This window comes from Hyla sarda, chromosome 4 (assembly GCF_029499605.1).
Source record: "Hyla sarda isolate aHylSar1 chromosome 4, aHylSar1.hap1, whole genome shotgun sequence".
Classification (NCBI taxonomy): Eukaryota; Metazoa; Chordata; class Amphibia; order Anura; family Hylidae; genus Hyla; species Hyla sarda.
The window spans coordinates 63,147,423-63,169,432 of record NC_079192.1 but is presented as its reverse complement, the minus strand read 5'-3'; the positions used below and the strand labels follow the sequence as shown (position 1 = coordinate 63,169,432).

At 45.2% G+C, this 22,010-nt stretch overlaps 1 protein-coding gene across 4 annotated transcripts in view; it reads left to right on the top strand.

Annotated features, from left to right (window-relative positions):
* Nucleotides 1-1,983, top strand: part of LOC130368021 (indoleamine 2,3-dioxygenase 2-like) — a 53,389-nt gene extending 51,406 nt beyond the window's left edge. For all 4 annotated transcript variants that reach the window (XM_056571196.1, XM_056571197.1, XM_056571195.1 and 1 more), the window contains 2 exons: nt 879-1,027; nt 1,116-1,983. In XM_056571196.1, coding sequence (XP_056427171.1) covers nt 879-1,027; nt 1,116-1,480 — 514 coding nt within the window. In that variant the 3' untranslated portion in view covers nt 1,481-1,983. The remainder of the gene's footprint in view (nt 1-878; nt 1,028-1,115) is intronic.
* Nucleotides 1,984-22,010: the final 20,027 nt, after the last annotated feature.

Sequence of the window (22,010 nt, the reverse complement as noted above, 5' to 3'; positions counted from 1 at the left end):
AAGCCATGTGTGAAATACAGAAAACGTGGAAGAAAGGACTCTGGTGAAGTGAGACCAAAATTTTGTTTTTTGGCCTCAATGCAAAATGTCATGTGGGGTGGAAACTTAACACTGCCCATCACCCTGAGCACAGCATCACCACAGTGAAACAACATGCTGTGGGAAGGCTTCTCTTCAGCAGGTACAGGGATACTGGCGAGAATTGATGGAAAATTGGATGGAGCCAAATACAGGGCAATTCTTATAGAAAATCTGACGCAGTCTACAAAAGACTTGAGACTCGGATGGAGCGTTCCATTTCAGCAGGACAATGACTCTAAGCATACAGCCAGATATAACATGGAATGGTTTAGATAAGAGCATGTTAATGTCCTAAAATGGTCCAGCCAAAGCCCAGACCTGAATCCCATTGAGAATCTGTGACAAGACTGGAAAATCACTGTTCACAGACGTCTCCATCTAATCTGACTGAGCTTCAGCTTTATTGCCAAGAACAATGTGCAAACATTTCCATCTCTAGATGTGTAAAGCTGGTAGAGACTAAAGACGTCCCCCAAAAGTCTGGCAGCTGGAATTTGATGGTTCTACCAAGTATTGAGTCTGGGATAAATACTTACAGTATAAAATACTGCATCCATCAAATGTAAACTATTTTATAATTGTTTGTGTCACAATAATAGGTATTTTGTGCTTTCAAAGTACTTTCCCTGTTGTATTATTCAGACGGTTTAAGTCTATTTAAAATTCAATGGTGGCAAAAATCTATTGAAAATTCTATTGTGTTGCATCATTGTGTAGTATTATATACATTTGTACATGTGGTTATATGTATTGTATGGAACTGGAAGTTAAGTCTTTGTTTTGATTTTAACTTGTAGTTGGAAGGATAACCCAAACATGCCGGAAGGTCTGCTTTATGAAGGTGTATCGGACAACCCCTTCTATTTCTCAGGGGGTAGTGCTGCCCAGAGCTCGGTGTACCATGCCTTGGATGAACTGTTTGGAATTCAACACCGACCTGAAAGTGGTAAGTCAGTGACAAGTTATCTGCACTGCAGGCCTGGGGTTTCAGGACAGAATTATACTATTCAATAATGTCTCCTATTCTTCTGCAGCTGATTTTCTCCTGAAGATGCGCAGTTACATGCCTCCAGCCCACAATCAGTTTATCAACTGGGTCCGAGAGGCTCAAAGCCTGCCTGAGTACGTAGTGAGATCTCAAGATCCAGCTCTCCTGTCCAGTTTCAACCAGGGCATCTCAGCACTCACAGAAAACCGCTCCCTCCATATCCGCATTGTATCTAAATACGTTAGTGCAGCCGGAGTTCGGGCCCGGATGAAGAAGAAGCAAATAGAGAATCATGGACAAGACCAGCAGGAGAGGGGTACTGGTGGGTCACAAGCTATGACCTTCTTAAAGAGTGTCCGTGACACCTGCAAAGAGGGAATACTTAGGCAAAGTACTCCAGGAGACCACTGATGTCGTTCTTCTCCATGATTCTCGTTCTTTAAAGGTGCTCACAAAACAAGGTGGGAACCACCTAGCACTAAAATGTATCTAACAAAGGAATTTATAATTCTACCCAAACTGGAAACCTGGTTTGGGTTGGACTATAATTAGGTCTCAATTTGCTATCTAGACGGCCAGGGCTTTTGACAGAGATTCATTGGAGCTCCATGGTCTCAAGTCTCCTGCCATTCCTTAAAGAGGATGATCAAAACTACTGTAACCATTAAAGTAAATCTGTCAGCAGTATCACCCTTACTAAACCTGTCACACAGACTTGTAGTGTGGGTGATGCTGATTAAAACGATACTGACCGCGTCCAGATTCGCCCAGTGGTTCCCCCACAATTCGCCTTTTTCCTTTAATGCAAATGAGGGCCTTGGGGCATGGGCGGAGCTCCGAACCGAGCTAGGGACACGCTGACGTCATCTTGGCCTGGCGGGCACTCCGCCCCGGCTCATCAATATTCATAAACCCTGCTCGTGTGCCCCGTGTTAGTGTACTTCCTGGGTATTCCCGGAGGCAGCGCATGCGCCGTACACTAACACGGGGCGCAAGCGTAGGGAGGGGGTGGGGTTTATGAATATTGATGAGTCGGGCGGAGCAGCCGCCAAGCGAAGATGACGTCAGCGGCGGTTTGGATATTTGCATAAAAAGAAAAAGGCGAATTGCGACGGAACGGCTGGGCGAATCTGTACACCGTGATTATCATTTTGATCAGCATCACCCGCACTACAAGCTTGTGTGACAGGTTTAGTGCGGGTGATACTGCTGACAGATTTCCTTTAAATTATCAATCTTTTACAGTAATCAATGTAATATATTAAATTTATACTTAATGTGTTCCTAATAAGTACAATTTGTTGCATTTTGCTTTTTATTTTGGATTCCAAGATACACATATACACATGAATGATATTTATGGGCTGACTGGGCTGTACATGCAGGAGGGTGACTGATGACATTAAGGACCACCAGTATGTTTTACAATATCATCTGAGAAACCTCATATAATGGAAAGAATACGACACTCTCTAATTGCGTGGGTGCACAGGTAGGGTCCCAAACCGTATACACAATTAAGCAAAACAACGTGGTACTCCACTTGTGGTGTAAGTAGAAGATATTTATTATGCAATCCAACATATAAAGTAATGTTTTCGTAAAATTAGACCTTCCTCAGACTGGATTTCTGCGGAGGAAGAGGTTAAGGATGAAGAACGATCAAATACCGTGGCACAGATAAGTGGAAAGACGACTACAACCGATCTTCATCCTTAACCTCTTCCTCTGCAGCAATCCGGTCTGAAGAAGGTCTAATTTGACCAAAACATTACTTTATATGTTCGATTGTATAATAAATATCTTCTACTTACACCATAGGTGGGGTGCCACGTTGTTTTGCTTAACTGAGACACCTCGTGTTATGACAGGTTGACTTCATGGAGAAATGTTCAGATAATAGAGGTAGAAATTTCAAGACTTGGTGGTAATTGGGTTTTCCAGAACTAGAAAACATAGATTCTGTGTTCCCAAAAAAACACTACACTTCTATATAGGATGTGCGTTGTACTGCGAATCAACCCCTTTCATTTCAGTACCAGCAATACCAGACATGCAGGTGTAGTGCTGTTTCTTGGAGAAGGCAGAATGTTTTTCTAATCCAGAAAAAAATTCTTTAACAATCCAGAAACAAGGTGTGATGTGACCAACTCCAGGTAATTGCCCATTGTTTTGTTTGGACGCCTATGTTGTTTATTGCTAAGGGTAGCAGTTGGACATGATCCTCCTGTGGTCTCTTTTTTCCCCAATATACAGTAGTGTGGAACACAGAACTATATCTTTGTAGTTACAGCCTGCTGGAAAGAAGTTTTCCATACCGTGTAATCATTCTCAGAAGAAGTAGACAAAGTCCAGCGCAGTCTCGGAGCAATACGTTTCACTTTATTCAGCAATCAGCCAACATAGAGAACAGGTGACGTGTTTCGGCAACATGAGTAGCCTTAGTCATACTTAGGCATGACTAAGGCTACTCACCGTAGCCGAAATGCGTCACCTGTTCTCTATGTTGGCTGATTGCTGAATAAAGTGAAACGTATTGTTCCGAGACTGCGCTGGACTTTGTCTACTTCTTCTGCTTATCATGTGGGACACGGGTCCGGTCTCATCCGAGTCGCAGAGGAGGCTAGCGGGTGAGCTGTACCAATAAGCTTCAGTGTATCCTGTAATCATTCTAGAATTTATAAGCTGAATTTTGTAGATCCTCTACTAAAGAGGTTATCCAGGAATGGAAAAACAGAGCAATTTTTTTTTTCTTCTAAAACAGCACCATACCTGTCTTTTGGCTGGGTTTGGTATTACAACTTGGCTCCATTCACTTTAATGGAGCGTAGCTGCAATACCACTCAGCCCCAAGGATCAGAGTGGTGCTGTATTTGGAAGAAATTAGCTCTGTTTTTGTAATCCTGGATTTCACTTAGGTGAAAATGCCATACAGATGTAGCATCAGGCAACTTAAGTGCAGCAGCATTTTATCTTGTTAGTACAGGGTTCCAGTGTGCTGCGGCCCTCATTGCGGCAGGGCTGGGTGTGAGTGATGAGCGGCGTTGCACACATTGCCACTTCCCACATTCTCTGGGCCGGGTTTATGTGAGAAGCAATGAGTTCAATACTGTATGCATCACCGCTCAATAACCAGAAGTGCTGCAGGACCTGTGGCTCTGAAAGCTGCTGGCCCACAGTGCAGAAAGCATACGTCAGTACCATAGTGCTCTACACCAGTGTTTCCCAACCAGGGTGCCTCCAGCTGTGGCCAAACTACAACTCCCAGCATGCCCGGACAGCCAAGGGCTGTCCGTGCATGCCGGGAGTTGTAGTTTGGCCACAGCTGGAGGCACCCTGGTTGGGAAACACTGCTCTACACCAACAGTATAGCAAGCTTGGCAGCCGTTACATCTGTAAGTTAAAATGACAATATGGGCAAAATGACTGATCGGTCAGTGGCCTTGTCTGGGCTCCCACTGATGGGATACAGATCTGTTGCTCGGTAAGAACTTCTTTACAACTACAACATATGGCAACAAGAGAAAACAAACAACATGGCACATCAACTTTTTGACAGATATCTGCCTTCGGTCAGCATCTGTCACCTTCATTTGTGTGATGAAAAGGCACCAATCTTTGACCACCTTTAATCCGTAATGGCCCCAACAACTATCCTACAACATTTACAGTACTGGCCTTCACATATGGGGCAGAGGCCTCCCTAAAGGAATAAAGGTAGGGAAGAAGAGGTTACTGTAGCAACCCATCCCTAAAGGAATGGGTTGCGACAGTAATCTCTTCTCCCCCTATAGTTAGGCCCAACATAGGTGCAGGGATGATAAAGCCATTATATGAGAGCTTAAGGAGTTTGCTGATGAGTTTCTGCAGAGTTTCTAAAGTAGGAGCACTTGGATTGTGGCCTGAGGCCCAGCGCACACAATGTTCCGGGCCTTCTCCCACAGCGTCTCAGTGGTACAATTACTGGAGAACAAAGGATAAACTCAGCTCCGGGAGACAAACTTTTTCATAGACTAATAAAAGGCTGAACATGTTGTTTCATTGCAATTATTTGGAGTATGATGACATAGAATATCAGTTAATCCAACATTAATATAAACTTTAAGCGTGGTGTCATATAAAAGATTAATACTGCCTAGGTCATACAGTAGCAATTATGACACTGGCATGTTGAGTCTACAGATGTGTGATATTCAGTCGTGCCAATGGCTGCCAGCTAATGTACAGGCAAAAGGGCTGAGAGATAACAGGCGTGTACCATGTAGCTGCTATGAGGCCCCTGAAAAAAGGTTCCCAAATGAGTCTCTTATTTAAATGGGTAATAAGAACCTGTTCAGGGATCCCCTCAGCAGATCTGACAAACAAGGGTGTGGGGGAAGTAACCCAATGATCATTGAAAGTAGATGGTGCCATCAGACCTTAGGAACTGGTGGCTAAGATGACTGATATATAGGATACAGAGCTGACAAACCAATTTTGCTTTAAATGGGCACTGTCACCAACTTTATTTTTTGATATGTTGTAGTACTTATGTACTACAACATATCTCTAATATGTTGTCATTATTATTTTTTTGATTATCAGGGTGAAATTTATGTTTAAAAACCGGCCACTAGGGGTCTCCCTCCCAGTGGCCAGCTGCAGCCTGGCGTGACGTCACGCCTGAAAAAGGACTGATTTTGGCCTGGCTATCAGTCCTTTTTCATTTAGGCTGCTCTCGCTCCCTGCCTGTCAATCAATCAGACAGGCGGGAGCGAGCGCATTGGCTCCCCGGCTACTGGCTGGGAGGCCACTCCTCCCGCACATGTCGTCGCCGCCGCTGTCCCTGCACGCCCGCTGCCGGACTCTGCAGGTATCAGAACGGAGGGAATGGGGTATGCGGGGCGGGGGGGTTTGTGATGGAGGGAATGGGATATGCAGGCGGGCGGGGGTTTGTGATGGAGGGAACGGGGTGAGGGAGGGAACGGGGTATGGGGGTTTGAAGGAGGGAACGGGCTAGCGCCGTAGCGCCGCATGGCACTAACTTATAGTTTATTTACACAGGGTGCCTCTAGCTGTTTCACTACTACAACTCCCAGCATGCCCTGACAGCCAATAGATGTCAGGGCAAGCTGGGAGTTGTAGTGGTGAAACAGCTGGAGTCACCCTGTGTAGATAAACTAAGGGCAGAAGTGTTGTCCCCAGCAGGCATCAGTGACATGGTGCCTGCTGGGGAAGTCTGCCTGGTAGCGAGCACAATACCAGGCAGACAAAAAGTTATTTTTAATATAATAAAAAGAAAAATTTAAAGCAGGGAGGGGGTTAGGGATATAGGCAGGGACAGAAAAAAAAATAGGATGTTGGGAGCTACCCTTTAAGAAAAAAAATGTCTTCATCCCCCCCCCCCCCCCCCCCAATAATAATTCCTGGGTAAAGTCAACTCTCCTTTTACAATACTTATAACTTTCATTACTATTAGTTATAAGACAAGCATCTTCTTCCTATAGCCAGAGCCCAGGGCTGCTAAATTGGAGGGGCAAGCTGTGCATAACTAGCTTGCCCCCTGACTGGTGAGCAGTAAGAGGTTAAGAAATATACAGGCAAGGTTTTTAGCCCCCTCCCCCGCCTGTAAAACTTGCAAATGGCTACAGTGGTATGTCCCATGGGTGGGGGGGGGGGAAGGAGTGCACCAATCAGGGGTTTAATAGTTTCCCGGGCTTTCAGAGGCCCTCCCCTGGGTATTTATAGCTGTGGTGCCTCCCTTCCCCCCTCAATCTGCCCAGGACCCGGAGTTTTGTCTGCCGGTTGGTATGTATCTGCCCCTTATATTATGGCCCGGATGGAGCAGGAGGGTGAGGGTTGGCATGCTCGCTTGTGGCTAGCTGGCCTCCCCTCCTGTTGCACCCTGGCGTTAGGTTCGGGAGGCTGGCGGACCTCTCGCCCTCTCACAGTCCCGCTCTCCTTTGCCCCCCCCCCCCCCGTCCGCCTGTCCTGCCCGTTCCTTTACTCCTCTTCCCTGCCCCGTTCCTTTAATCCCCTTCCCGTACCTTTAATCCTTCTCCTTGCCCGTTCCTCCAATCCACTTCTCTGCCCCTGGCCCGAGCCCCTTTGCCAGGCGTGCTCCTTATGTGCGCGCTTTGCCTCCTTCCCCGTTGCTGTCCCCTCCGTCTGCGGTGGCGGCCCCTGGGTTGCTGCGGCTGTTTTGTATAGCCTTGCGCAAATGGACGTTTATTAACGTCCATTTGCGTGTTCCCAGCTATAATGCGCGCTCACAAGGCGAGCGCGCATCATAGCCGTCGGGTCCCAGTTGCTATTAGCAACCAGGACCCGTGCTAATGCCGGACATCGCCGATCGGGCAGATGTCCGGCATTACCTTTTTGGATGCGGCGATCAAAGTTGATCATCTGAATGTATGTATAGGCGTCCCGGCTGCTCAGTCGGGCTGATCGGGACCATCGCGATTAAATCGCGATGTCCCGATCAGCTGGAACGCAGCAGGAGGGTCACTCACCTGCCTCCTGCGCGTCCGCTCGTGGATTGATTGCTCCAAGCCTGAAATTCAGGCTTGAGCAATCAATCACTGACAACCCAGATCATTGCCATGTTAATACATGGCAAGTGATCTGTGTGTGCAGTGTTATGGCTCCCTATGGAGCTATAGCATTGCGCACAAAAAAAAAAAAAAAAAATTAACCCTTGCCATGATAAATGTTTGGATCACTCCTCCCCCCCCCCCCCCTTTTTCCCCCATACATAAAAACATGAATTAAAATATAAATACATAACTAATAATAATTAAATAAATAAATAAAATAAAAACTGTATTACATCAAGCATGTATATGGTATCGCTGCGTGCGTACATGTCCGTACTATCTAAATATGTCTTCGATTGCAGCATTCCTTCAATGGCGTATGCGCAAAAAAAAAAAAAAAAATTTACTTAATTAATTAATTTAAAAAATAAATAATTAAATAAATAAAAAAAATTAATTTAAAAAAAAAAAAAAAAAAATTAAAAAAAAATAAAATAAAAAAAATAAAAAAATTTAAGAAAAATTACAATTAAAAAAAAAAAAAAGTACAAACTGTGTAGATTTCAATACACAGGCACATGTGGTATTGCCACGTGCGTCAATCACTATCAAGTTATATATCCTCATTTGATCCGCGTGTAAGCGCGAATTAAAAATTAAATATATAAATTCTACAGTCCCATATAGCGTATTTTGGTCGCTTTTCATACCTATAAAAAAAAAATAATAATAAATAAAATATATATATATATATATATATATATATATATATATATATATTTATATCGCAACTCTGTTTGACACGACAATTGTATCGCTGTAAACTTCGGATCACGGCGCATGGTTCAGGCAGCCACTGCACCCCAAACCCTCTCCGCTGCTGTCCCTCTTCCTGAGTTCTCTGCTGCTGGTTTCCCGGCGCCATTCCGGGCGGCGGCAGAGTACCCGCAACCAGGTGGTCTCCAGCGTGCCTTGTTCAACGCCTGCGGTGGTGAAGTGGTTCCTCCTGCTTTTGTGCCTTCTCCATCTTCTGGACTTAGTGAGTGTGCTGTTGCGGGGGGGCAGGGGGGGCTCTATTTTCGTGCCTGCCCTTGGTGCTTTGGCAGGCCAGTTGTCTTCAACTGGCTAGCTGGGTTGGTTCCCTCTCCTTCCCCGGTTAGTGTGCTTATGGCTGTTCTGGTAGTTTCCACCTTTTGTTCCTGTGGGTTTGTTGGGTTTGGGTCTCGGATATAGGTGTATGTCTATGTTGGTCTCTGGTTGTGAGTTGGGTACGTCTCTTCTTGACGGGGTGCTTTGGTGTGGTATCAATTTCTGCGGTGCACGCTTAGGTGAGTGGTCTTTTGGCCTTACGCTCTGGATGACCGGGTTTTGTGGATTTAGCTCCTGAGGCTTGTTCCTTATTTTGAATCGGTGGCACCCAGTTACGGTTTTTTCTTTTGGTTTTCTCCCCCTTTGTTTGGTGTTTCTCTCCGTCACTGGTTGTAGTCCCTCTCCGCTGCTCTGTTTGTCCTAGTGTATTGTCTGATGTTTTCTCCTGTTTTGCTCCCGATCTTTGGTAGGCATGGGACTCCTGTATGTCGTGCTGGGTGCTTTAGCTGATGTGGCGGTGGGTAGGTTTCGCTTTGAGTCTCAGTTTGTCTTTCCTCGTGGTTTCTTTTGTTTGTGGTGGTTTTCCGGAGGGGGATACTCCTGTGCTCTACGCTTGTTGGGGTGTGGTTTGTTGCAGTCTTCCGCATGCCGCGTTGGCGTTGGTCTGCAGTTTTCCTGTGGACGGGGAGTGATTGCGTTTTCTCTGCTTTGGTTTCCTCGGGGCTCGCTGGGTGCCCCTGTTCCGGTCCTTGCTGGTTTACTATAAATTCCGCATGTAATATGGTTCTGGGCGGAGTTTTTTCCTGCAGGTTGTCTTTGGCCGCCGAGGGTGTCTGGTATTTGGGCCCCTGCATATGTGCCCCTGGTACGCTTTGGGCTGACATTTCGGTTGGTTGGGGTTTTTTCAAGGGTCATGCGGTGGCCTGGCCTGCTTTCAGTTCCCTGCACGGGGAGCTCGCTTTGTTCTCGGATGTGGCTGGTTTGGTCGGTTGTTGGTGTGGTGTTTGGTTTTCCAGTGGTGCTGTGGGGTGGTTTACCCCTGGGTCTTGGTAGTCAGTGGGTTTCTGCCATGCTTGGGGTTTTGTTTGTGCTTCTCCCTTGGTGTTGGTTGTGGGACTTTGGGTGCTTGCTTCGGCAGCTCATGTTCTAGGCTTGTAACGTTACTGTGTGGGTTGCAAGTCCCCTGCGCTTGGTTGCGCGCTAATTTTGTGATGCTTTTCTTCTTTTCTAGTGTGTGATTTGAGTGATCACGGGGCGTGTTTTTCTTCCTGTGCTCTGTCTGTTGCATCTAGTGCTTCGCTGTTTGGAGTTACAATTTCTTTCAGGGCTATGCTCCCTGGGTCGGTATTGGGTGTTGACGCTTTGTCCTGTTTTCTCTGGCTGTAGTTCCGGAGGGTTGCTTGTGTGGCCGGCCCGTGGGTCATCGGGGAGAGTGGTGTAATTTGTGGTCCGCTTTGGTGGCTCCTGCGACTTGGTCGCACTCACGGTACGGTACTTGCGAGTGGTTGGTGTTGGTGTGGAGGCCGGGATGTCTATCTACAGTCGTGGAGGGTCCCGGAGGTTCTAAAGGGTCTGTGGACAGGGGATAAAAACATAAAAAAAAAAAAAAAAAAGTAATAAATAAATATTGGTTTCGGTACTTGGAATGCCCTTTGAAGTGACCTTACGAGGCTAATGTTTGATTTCCTGTTTCGTTTTAATAGGATGTGATAACGGAAGTTATCTGCTGTGTCACCTCTCCAAGGAGGTTCGAGATTTGGGCAGTGTTCTCAGTGTATCCAAATAACATTCTGAATATGTGATGTGGGATCTTCACCTGTTCATGTGAATCAGCTAAAAATAAAAATAAAATAAAAATAATAAATAATCTAAAAAAATAAATAAATAAAAAGTTGGGTGGCTTTCCCGCTGTGCTGCACGGCACATGGCAGGGGGTGATTTTCTTTCTGCTTTGCGGGTGGTGTATACATAGGGGCTGGGCCCGCGAGTGGGTGGCCTTGCTGTCGGCGACCGGTTTTTCCTATCTGTTTTTGGGTCGCTTAGTGGCGGCTGCAGGTTTTTGGTTGTCGCTTTTGCGTTGTTTTTCTGATCCGAGATTTTGCGCTAGCTTTTTTCAGGGCTATGTGGATGGGGCACTTTTTCTTTCTCCTCGTCTCCTTCCATGGGACTTGGGTGTCTGTGTTTTTGGGTGCCTATTTTGTGCGTTTCATGGTAAAAGTTTAAAAAAATAAAATAAAAAATAAAACTAATAAAGGCCTGTCGGTCCGAGACTGTTTAGGCGATCCGGGACACGCAGCTCGTGCTCCATGAGGGTCCGCGAATGACTGTTTTGTGAGTTCTGGATTTGCTCTCTTTTTGTATCGGGGCCGGCGGAGGTGGCTGGGTTTCCGGAGAGGGTAGCGCTGCACGACGGCCGCGGGCGATCTGCATGTTGTGTTGCTATATTCGCCCAGTTTGATGTTTCCCAGGTGTGTTTTTGTTTTGAGAGCGGCTTTCGAGGTGGTGCGAGTGCTGCAGCGCCCTTCGGTGTATGGGCGAGTCTGAGAGATGAGTTCACACGGGTTATAAAAAAAAAAAAAAAAAAATTTTTAAAAATTGGTCCTGGTGGCAGGTACCCGGATTTCCTGGAGAGGAAAAGTGTTGAGCGGATTTCCTGGAGAGGAAAAGTGTTGAGCGGATTTCCTGGAGAGGAAAAGTGTTGAGCGGATTTCCTGGAGAGGAAATGTGTTGGGTGTGCTGGGGGGCTGGAGGTGGCCCCGGGTGTTGGCTATCCACTATCTCTTGGGTGGGGGTCGGAGCCCAGTGTAGGGCTAACTGGTCTCCTCCGTGGCGGTAAGAAGACGGTGAAAGCGGGGTCAACCCGGGGTAGACCTCCACACAGGACGGTGTGGCAGCACCTCTCGGGTTGGTAAGAAGCCAATCGGTGTCTTTGTTACAGTTAAATTGTTATTTATATAAGTAATTTTATAAATAAAGCTGTGGCCGATCCCCACCCACGGAAAAGTTAAATTGTTGTGTCAGTTATTATTTAAGTATTTATTGTAGTAAGGGGGAGGGGTAGTTATAGCCTGCTAGGAGCTAATTGTGTCTCAGCAGTCATCAATGGTTCCTGTTGTAGCAGACCTGGACTGTCCACATTGTAACAACGCTGGCTGGTCACAAGGCAGCAAAACTGGACTTCACTTATAGCAATTTCTGGGTTCTAAATGTAGTATTGCAAGAAAACATTTTTAAAGATATGTATCATCGTATTAGGTAACTAGAATAGTAACTCACCAATAGGTGACAAGAGCTGATGATGATGATCATGAAGGCAGTCAGAAATTAAGCAGAAGATGATAAATAAACAGGAGCAAATACAAAGGACTGGCCCTAGCAGGCTGTGCCTAATCTTTTCCTAGCTCTTTCCCTCAACTCTAACACTAGATGCCGCAAAGTTTTACTGTCCCTGCAAATATCCCTAAGGAAACCTGGACCAGCTTTCCCTAGAATAAGTAAGCAGTATGAGACAATGACAAAAGCAAGAAAGAACAGAAATTAAATTTTAAGTGCTAAACAAGCAGGAGAATGAGAATCACAAGAGCAACATTAAAATACAAACACAAAGATAAACAGATATGGCAGGAAAATACTATGATAAAACTGGACTAGAACTTGGCACTAGAAGCACAAATGACACATAAACAGAGGCACCACGCTTACACGATATGCTACATAGAATTGGACTTACTAGGCTAACTAACCAGGAACTCCACTCTATAAACTATCCAGGGCTGGCAGTCAAGATTAGCTGATCCAGAGCAATGGATCAGCCGTGTGACTATTGCATAGCAACTGCCTCAAATAGACTTAGTAGAAAACTGAAAAGCAGGTATATGTAACTCACACAGTATATTAGTGCCCATGAATGTTAATGGCTGCCATGTAATACCACACTTTCCCTGCAGTGGCCACTGTGTTTCAGAATCCAGATCCCCAGTGATCAACTGATCACCAATTTGGCTTAATTTCAAAATGGGGTTTTCTTCATGACCTTTGGATTTTATTATGTTCATCCTATTACATCCCCCCAAAAAGTAATAGTATATCACCAGGGCATGTTTTATACTATCACTCTGTTCTTTCAGTCCTTTCAGTCTTATATACTGTATCGTGGAACATGTAAAGTTGCATTTCACAGAGTTCTACAGTTTGGCTTGTGAATGGCGCGTCATCTCCCCTTCTGACATGTTGAATAAACATATAGTTTCCACCTCCGTCTATTAATTTCTCAGGCTTGTAGTTTTGTATGCCTGGTCTAACCTGCAGCTATTTCCGTCCCATGCTATTTTAATGAATATCCCCATACTCCCCACATCACTATCCCGGATACTGGTCAAGTTGTAGGTGTTTGCGCTAAGAATAGTTAAGTGATGGAATGTCTCATTCCCATCAGTGGGGGTGTTTTAGAGGAAATGGCAGCAATTTTCATTGCATCAGTGTGCATCATAACTGGTCCCCATAGTCATTCTATAGTAAATGTCGCCATGTGGAAGTGATCATGACAGATGCACTAATGTTTGTTTTGCGTTTTTCCAGAAAGTATGAATGGCATGTCTTATTGGTATAAGGATGTCTTGCCGCTTTAGGCTATCTTTGGTTTCCTCAGAATGGATGTTGCGCAGTATAATTCATCATGAACCTTTCAAGGTTACAAGATTCCCATGGAGAAAGAAAAATCACTAAGGCAGAAACAGACTTATTATCTGATCGTCCAGTATTTCTTCTGGCCAAAAACATTGAAAAATATGGCATTGGAGCCACACGCCATACATATGAACCCCCTGTGCCACTATTTTCAGTGCTTTAGTAAAAGGCAGGAGAGCATTCCTAATACCCCCAATACAAACACATGCATGAGTGTCCAATTCCATCTGTACAAAAATGCTTTTTTTTCCCCATGCATTGTAATTTTTTATCATTATTGAATACACTGGACACATCATAAGAAATAGACCATAGTGACTGACTCCAAAGTTTCCTCCAAATGTTGTTGTCTGCTGCAGGGCCTTTGGTCCCACCATGATGTCAGAGCCTAGGCTTTACAGAGTATCATCTAGTGCATTGGTTTGACCCTACGTCTATATACCTTTGCCTTCATTGGCCCATTGTGGTTGAAAAAACCTGATCCTGATTTCCAACATCTGTTGTGGTTCTGATTGTGTTGCTGGTTGGTTCCAGCTCTAATTCCTGGTTGCGTCTTTTACAAACTCTAATGCCGATCCAGGTTCCAATTCTTGGGCAAATATTGGTTCCAATTCTAATTATGTGCAGCCAGCTTCTGTCCCATGTTACATAGAAACATAGAATGTGGTAGCAGATAAGGACCATTTGTCCCATCTAATCTACCCAATATTCTGAATACCATAAACAGTCCCTGGCCCTATCTTATATGAAGGATAGCCTTTTACCTATCCCATGCATGTTTAAACTCCTTCACTGTAGTTGCAGCTATGTTCCTGTGTCACCGGTAGCCATCACAGATTAGATACCATAAAAGAGTACCTCTCATGATCTTGTAAAATGTTATAATCCTCCCAGTTCACTTCCCCCATCATGATAAACCACCCCCTGCCTTTATTTTTATAATTTTTTAGTTTTCTACCTTGATATTGCTCTGTATTTTCTGCACAGTCTCAGTCAGATTTACAGACTGTGAAGGGGCATTCCCCAGCAGGCGTGACATCATCTGAAGCCATACAGGGGAGAACTTCCTCCCTCACTATGCTACACACAAGCCAGAGCAGTTCAGCGTGTGAGGTGAGCTCTGATTGGCTAACGCTACCCACCCTCCCCTCAGCATTTCCTGCTTTTGGACTTCTGCCAAGCCAGCAGGAGTTCAAAGTCTGTGCAAAAGATGGGGGAAAATGTGCTCTGGACAAGTAGGGAGACACCTAGTGGCAGCTTTTAAAAACACGAAACATAGATAACTTCATTAGAAAGATTTTTTTATTTACCATAAGGGATGCAATAGCAAACATGTGTTTTAATAAGAGTGTCCATTTAAGACTCTCAGGACCTGTGAATCATTGGAAAGTCAATAGTGTTCCTAGACTATGCGGAAGTGAGAAGATTGATGAGAGATCCCAATGTAACCTGATTTCCCATTCAGCAATACTGGGTTGTACACAGAGTCATTTGAAAACTTTAGATCTAGCTTCTATTACTCTTGTGCCAACCCATGGAAGTTCCCACAATACCAAAGCAACTCAAAGAGCCCTCAAGTCTATGAACAAGGAAAAGCTACAAACATATCCTGTCTTTGTTGCAATAACCGTTACATAACCCACAAAAGCCAGACTTTAGACCTGCCACCCATAGTTTTCAGGAAGGGTACTAGCCAGGCATTTAGACATTGCCACATATTTGTCTGTGACCCAAGGAAAGAAAAAAATTATTCAATTAGATTATAATTTGTGTGGTATTAGGAAACACAGGGAATTTGGATATGTTCATTTATGTTGCTTTTAAGTTTCCCTTAGGCTAAAATAGAGAGTTTGTTTTTTTGTTGGGCCTCTACAGTAAAGCCGGATATGAAGGCTGCGTCCCTCAAATATTATGGTTAATAATTTGTAAAAGACCTTTATACATGTACCTGTACATATGTGTATTTATACCCTATGTTTATAGATAGGTATAATGCAAGTGTCTTTTATACATATATTAGCTGTGCGCAGAGTTTGGGGTAGCATTAAAAAGCCATATCTCAAATTCATCTGATTTGGAATCTCATGTAATAATGCATTTCGCCATATTGGATATGGTCATGTTAAATAAATAAAAAACTTTATTGAGGGGGTACCACCTCCAGCACACTAACTAATGCAGATTTTAACATCATAGAAACAAGAATGTATCGCCAGATAAGAGCCATTTGGCCCATCTAGTCTAATATTCTAAATACTATGATACTATGAATACTCCTTGTCTCTGTCTTATATAAAGGATAGCCTTAGGTCCCATGTAGAAGATTAAATAATGGGAATCTGTCAGCTCCATATCATGCTCAGAGCTGCAGACATGGGCAGAAAATGGCTGATTGCAAAGTTATACAATTATGTTTTTCTTCCAAGCTGAAGAGTCCTAGAGGCCAGGCTGAGCTGCAGCGTGCACGCCTCTTCCCTGCCTTGACTGATTGACGACCAGGGCTAAGTGCTGAAATTTTAACTCTGTACATCAATCATGTAGAGAGGGGTGGGGGAGGGAGGAAGCATGCATGCATTCATATAAATAGTGTTAAATAAGCCCATAGGTGTTCATTTAAGATTCTGGTATTTTTTATGGCAGCAATTACACTGTAAACTGTATTATTCTTGTTGTAAAATAATACCAGAAAGATCACTGGACTCCCTGAATGCATTGCAAGACATAGCAGTTCACAATTATGGCAAAAGATAATCTCAGATTTGCACATCTTCATATATGAGTAGTAAACATATTAATTCATACCAGCACCAGTGCTAAATTACAGGAACCAGATGATTAGTTGAAAATTTGTCCTTCAGCCAATATTTTATTATTATGTCTACTACACTGTTTATAGGCAACTCACGTAATAATGTGTTCTGCACTGAAACATTGCTGGCAGTGCCCGTGATTACCAGGGCTGCTCAATCCAGTCTTGTTGTGTTAGATGTCCCCCGCCACTGCCAGCCAAGTCTTTCATCATCATCTTCTGATTGTTATTTCCCTCCAAGTCAACCCAGGACAGTAGAGATCCCGGAATATTCAGTATAAGACATGACTACGTGACAGGAACAGATACAAACTTCAAATGTGGGCAAAAAATTCTAAGAAGTATAACGCAGTGAATGGAGTGTGATGATGGGATGTAGAAGCCATCACTTTATCGTTGACACTTTGCTAAACCGGCTACGTGCTACATGGGGCCTTTCATGTTGGTAAATTCTGTTTATTGCTTTATGCCGTTCCAGTTATATGTAAGCTCATTGTGGTAGAGGGTGTGATGAGGGCAGATGGAATGACCCTAGGGGCAGATGGAATGACCCTAGGGGCAGATGGCATTAACCCCTTGTGTTTGTGACGCTAGGGCATGGCTTATCCTCAATACCACTCGAAGGTATACCGCTGGATCCTGGGCTAGGCAGGGGCAATAATGACTCCAACGCCAAGTTACGGAACAACGGTAGCTTTACTGAGTTAGACAGGTGGAATAGACAATACAGCTTAGCCAGGCCCACGGAGGTGACCAGTGACTTCAGAGACCTTAGGGCTTGCTGGGACTTGCAGTGGACTGGGACAATTTTGATGCAGGCCACGCTGACTGCAGACAGGTTGACTTTGACTGACTTGACTGAGACTGACTATACCCCATAACCAGGCTCTGACTGGGACCTGGGGGTTGTGGACTTGTAGACTTGTGGCTGCATGTAGACTTGTGGCTGCTCAACATTAGTCAACGGTTCTTAAAGACATAACACTTTTATATACAATACACAGCATAAAGATAACTATACAAGGGGAACAGGTGCAAGGGGCCCAGCGGACACTGCAGGAAGGCTGTCTGACAGGGCAGCTAGGGTATAGGGGTACAACTTCTGTACGGGGCCACCACAAACTCCCCCCTCTTAAATACAGCTGTCCTCGGCGCCCAATCCTGGAGGGTGGATGACTGAATTGGCCAGTGGAGTAAGGAATAACAAATAACTGGGGACTAGTCCATGGGGCATTTGTTGACAATGTCCTTACATGCTCCTTGGGTTATGGGATCTTGAACATGTGGAATTTGTAAACCTTGTAACTGCATAGTTAACACATTTTACACACCCGATTCGGCCTTATCTGCTGGGGCCCAGAAGCTACTTCTCCCCAGAACACTATACATACTTTAGGCAGTATAACAATATTACCTATACATGACACCCTGTCACTACACGTGTCTTACTTGACTGGCAGGGGAACCCTATGGCCAGTGGAGCACCCTGTACACAAGGACAGGAGAAATGGTTAGACATGTGAACATTTGACTATTTTTGCACTGCAAATATACAGTTTAGCTACAGCCCTAACTAGATATTACATTTGACTAGATTATGCACAAAACTCTATAAACATCACTGAATTAGTTAAATATTATTATTAACTATGCTAGACTGACTAAATATGATACAAGGTACTAGCACTATTCTCTGTACCTGGCTAGGGGTAGAGAACGCAGCCTTGGCTGGGGTTACTCCCTTCCAACTCCTCCTTGTGGATCTCCACCCAGGATCCCCAGGTCCGGTGGTGGGGAGACAGCCTCACCAGTGACGGTCCTTGTGACGATGCGGGCATTCTACCCCCCGGAGTTGCAGGCCAGTCCCCATCGTCGTCAGGCAGCAGAACTTTGAGATGGGCATATATGGCCACAATGGAGAATCTCTGCAGACGATCCGCTAACTCCTGGAACATCTACACCGCGGCAACTTGCTGGGCCCCCCGCGCCATCTTGGGACTCTCTGACCTCGTGTTCTGCTCTGCCTCCGCCATCTTCTTGCTCTCACCAGGAACTTCCGCAAGACTGAAGAGGTCCGGCTGAGCTTTGCTTCTTATACTGGTCGCCAACAAAATGGCTGCCAACCGGAACTTCGTCATCAGCAGTGCCTGGGACCGGAAGTGACTCATCGGTGCATCCCTGACTTCCGCCCTCCTGGCAACAAGGGGCGAACCTTTCAGGTTCCACTTAGGATTAGAAGCTGGGACTTGGCTTCCACGCCCAGGGGTGGGATGCTGGCTTTGGCGGGATTCCTTTGCGTGCTTTTCTTCCAACAGATTAACCCTTTCAGATATGGCGGTAGACATCCTAGCAAATAACATTGCTTAAGCACAAATTTTACACATAGTATTCACGACTTCAGCACTGTTCCCAATGGCAGATAACAGTACTTTCTTCACCTCCCCCTCTATTTCACAAGTGCCTCTTGACATAAACTTTTCACAGTCAAAGTCCCATACACTTTCTAGTGCATTTTTTGTCACACGCTCGTGCATTTTACTCTTTAATACTGGACACAGTTCAGACTGGGGGGAACTTTAGGCATAAGGCGCACAGCCAAAAGTTGTGGTAGAGGGTGGGATGAGGGCAGATGTAATGGCCCTAAAGGCAGAGTGCATTAACCCCTTGTGTTTGTGACGCCAGGGCGTGGTTTATCCTCAGTACCACCCAAAGGTATACCACTGGATCCTGAGCTGGGAGCAATAATGACTCTGACGCCAAGTTACGGACAACGGTAGCTTTACTGAGTGACAGATGGTACAGTCTATATACTGTAGCCAGGCCCACGGAGGTGACCAATGTCTTCAGAGACCTTAAGGGCTTGCTGGGACTTGCAGTGGTTTTGGACAATTTAGTGCAGGCCATGTTGACTTGACAATAGATGACAGTGACTGACTTGACTGGAGACAGACTAAGCTGTGACTTTATCTTACTTGTAGACTTGTAGCTTGTGGCTGCAGACTTGACTTGAGGCTCCTATGACTCCAGACTCTTAGGCTCGGCTGCACCTCAGCAAAGACTCAGGAACTAAGAGAGAGAAGAGACTCCAACCAGGGCTTTTATGGGGGAGACTCTGGTGGCCTCCCATTGGTCACCCTTAAGTCACCTGGTCACTGATACCTCCTGGGTAACAATCACATGACAACTGACATGACAACTGGTGATCACATGTTAACCTTTCTTAAAGATACAACATTCTTATATACATAACATAGGGGATAATATACAATTACAGTAGAACAGATGCAGGGGGGCCCAGGGGACACTGCAGGGAGGCTGTCTGACAGCAAGGGTACGGGGTAACAACTCCCGTACTGGGTCACCACACTTGTGTTCCGTGGCCTGAAGTGGCATCAGCTGACAGCCAATAAGATTAACCCCTCCCTCAAACCCCAATGCGTGGAGCAAAATTTTGTATAGTCATGCAACATTAACTGGCCCTGCCCCTTGGCCTCTCCTTTTTGCGGCTCCGCCCTCAGCAACGCCCATGGACCGTGCCCCGTATCTTTTGGCAACCTAGGAACACCACTGCTCTATTCTCCAAATTGCACCTCAACACTTGTGGACTTGACTCAATCCCATCTCACCCCTTCCCTAACCTGCTTCTGCATTTATATTAGCCCTAATCCAACTCTTCAGCCTATTACCACTGTCCTGCTTCTTTTAAACAAGCAGTCATCACCTTTTAAGAAAACATCCCTCAACCCATCCTTACTACTCCCATTTGCCTCAAAGCATGAACAACATGTTCACTTTGAAATGTCCTCCCACTGATTATTTAAACAATTACAATCTGGTACATCTGACCCCACAACTCTACTGAAACCACCTTAACGTAGTCAATAGTTATATGCTTACTGACAGCCTCACTCCAGTACGCTGTGCTCCTCCTTCTAGAATTGTTCTCTACTTTCCTCATTGTTCTATGCTCCTCCTTTTAGGCCTTTCTTCCTTCATTGGTACAGTGACCACTCCCTCCTGGTATAAAATCTCTGATGCATTGGCATCATCTCAGCCCTCTACTGGATCTCTGTGTGGTGGTCCAGTACAGGAGTTGTCATCCTGTACACCTGTCCGTCCGGCCTCCATTTCAGTATTCTCCTGGGTCCACATCCCTCCTAAGGACTGGAAAGTGTTAAAAGCTCTTATGTTATATGCTGGTTAATCTTTTGAGGCGTTTGTATCTTTAAATCTATGTTGTTAAGCCCTATGTTACCAACGAAGGTGCAAGGTGAACGGGTGACTTGTTGGTGACCGATGGGATTCCTCCAAGCCTAAGTCAGGCTAGAGAGTGCATGCTGAGGTACAGCCAAGTGAAGACCTGAGTAGTTGTCTACTGTTACTGAGGGAGACCAAGGCCTAGTCACACAGCCACGCAGCTACTACCAGTAACCTCTGCAGGTGAAAGTCAAAGCCTGGCGGTAAGCACAAATACAGGGGAGCAGTCTAGTCAAGTCTGTCAAGTCACTAAAGTCAGCGTGGGTTGCACAATTCAGTCCAAGTCTACTACAAGTCCCGGAGAGCCAACAAGCTCCCTAAAGTTCACTGAGCATCTCCTTGGGCCTATGCTGAGCTGTAAAGACGTTAACACTTGTCTGCCTCAGTAAAGTGCTGTTGATCCGTAACCTTGCATCGGAGTGAATATTTGCCCCGTACCTGGCCCAGTAAGCAGCGGCCTTACCTTGTGTGTAGTAGAGGATAACCAGCCCTGGTGTCATGAACACATAGGGTTAATAACATCTGCCCTATGGGTTAACAACATCTGCCCTTCCAACACCCTCACCACATCTGCATACCTCACCAACAAAAAATTCAGTGTCTCCCACTCACACACAACCTCAATCTCTCATGCTCTTTCTGTTGGTGTCTCTCAGGGATCTGTCCTTACACCTTTACTCTTCTCCATCTATATGTTTAGCTTGTGACAACTCATAGAATCCCTGTGGTTTTAAGTACCACTTATACGCTGATCACTCAACTTTACTTCTCTGACTCAGACATTACCACTCAAGAATAAAGTGTCTAAGGTGTTTCGGCTAAATCCTCTCTCTGAGGCTACTTTCACACTGCTGTTAGGACACGGCAGTGTGACGGCCGTCGGGGAGCCGGGGAGAATAGCGGGAGAAAAAAATACTGCTTGCACTGTCTTTTTCTCCTGCTGCTCCCACTACAAAATAACGGCGCCCAATGGACCCTATTATAGTAAATGGGATCCATCGGGACCCATAATTTCCTGTTGTGCCCTGTCCTGATAACGGCCGTTAAAGGCTGAAAAAAAAAAAAAGAAATGTCTGTTTAAGGATGGGGCACAATGTGAAAGTAGCCTTATCCTGCCAATTTTTGAAACTGAACTTGGAGAGACTGGAATTATCATCTTTCTCCCATCTCACTTACCAATCCCCCCGATCCAAATGGCTCCATGCCTTCCCGGTCACACACATCTGCTCTCCTGAGATAACCTTTAACTCTGCCTTACCACCTTCTGCCACATTTCAAGAACATTTTTTCAATTTGTGATTTCCCAACCTAAAGTAAGGAAAAGTTTAAGTGCATGCCCTCATGATCTCCTGCCTAGATTACAGTAACATCCTTCTCAGTTGCCTCCCATCTAACACTCTTGAACCCTTGCAATCCACCCTCAACTCTGCTGCCCGATTAATCAACCTCTCCCCACGTTCCTCCTCTGCCTCTCCCCTCTTCAATCCATTCCTTGGTTACCCATTGCCCAGTGAATTCAGTTCAGTTTCAGAATATTAACAATGACATACAAGGCTGCCCATAACGTGTGTCTTCTATACGTGGC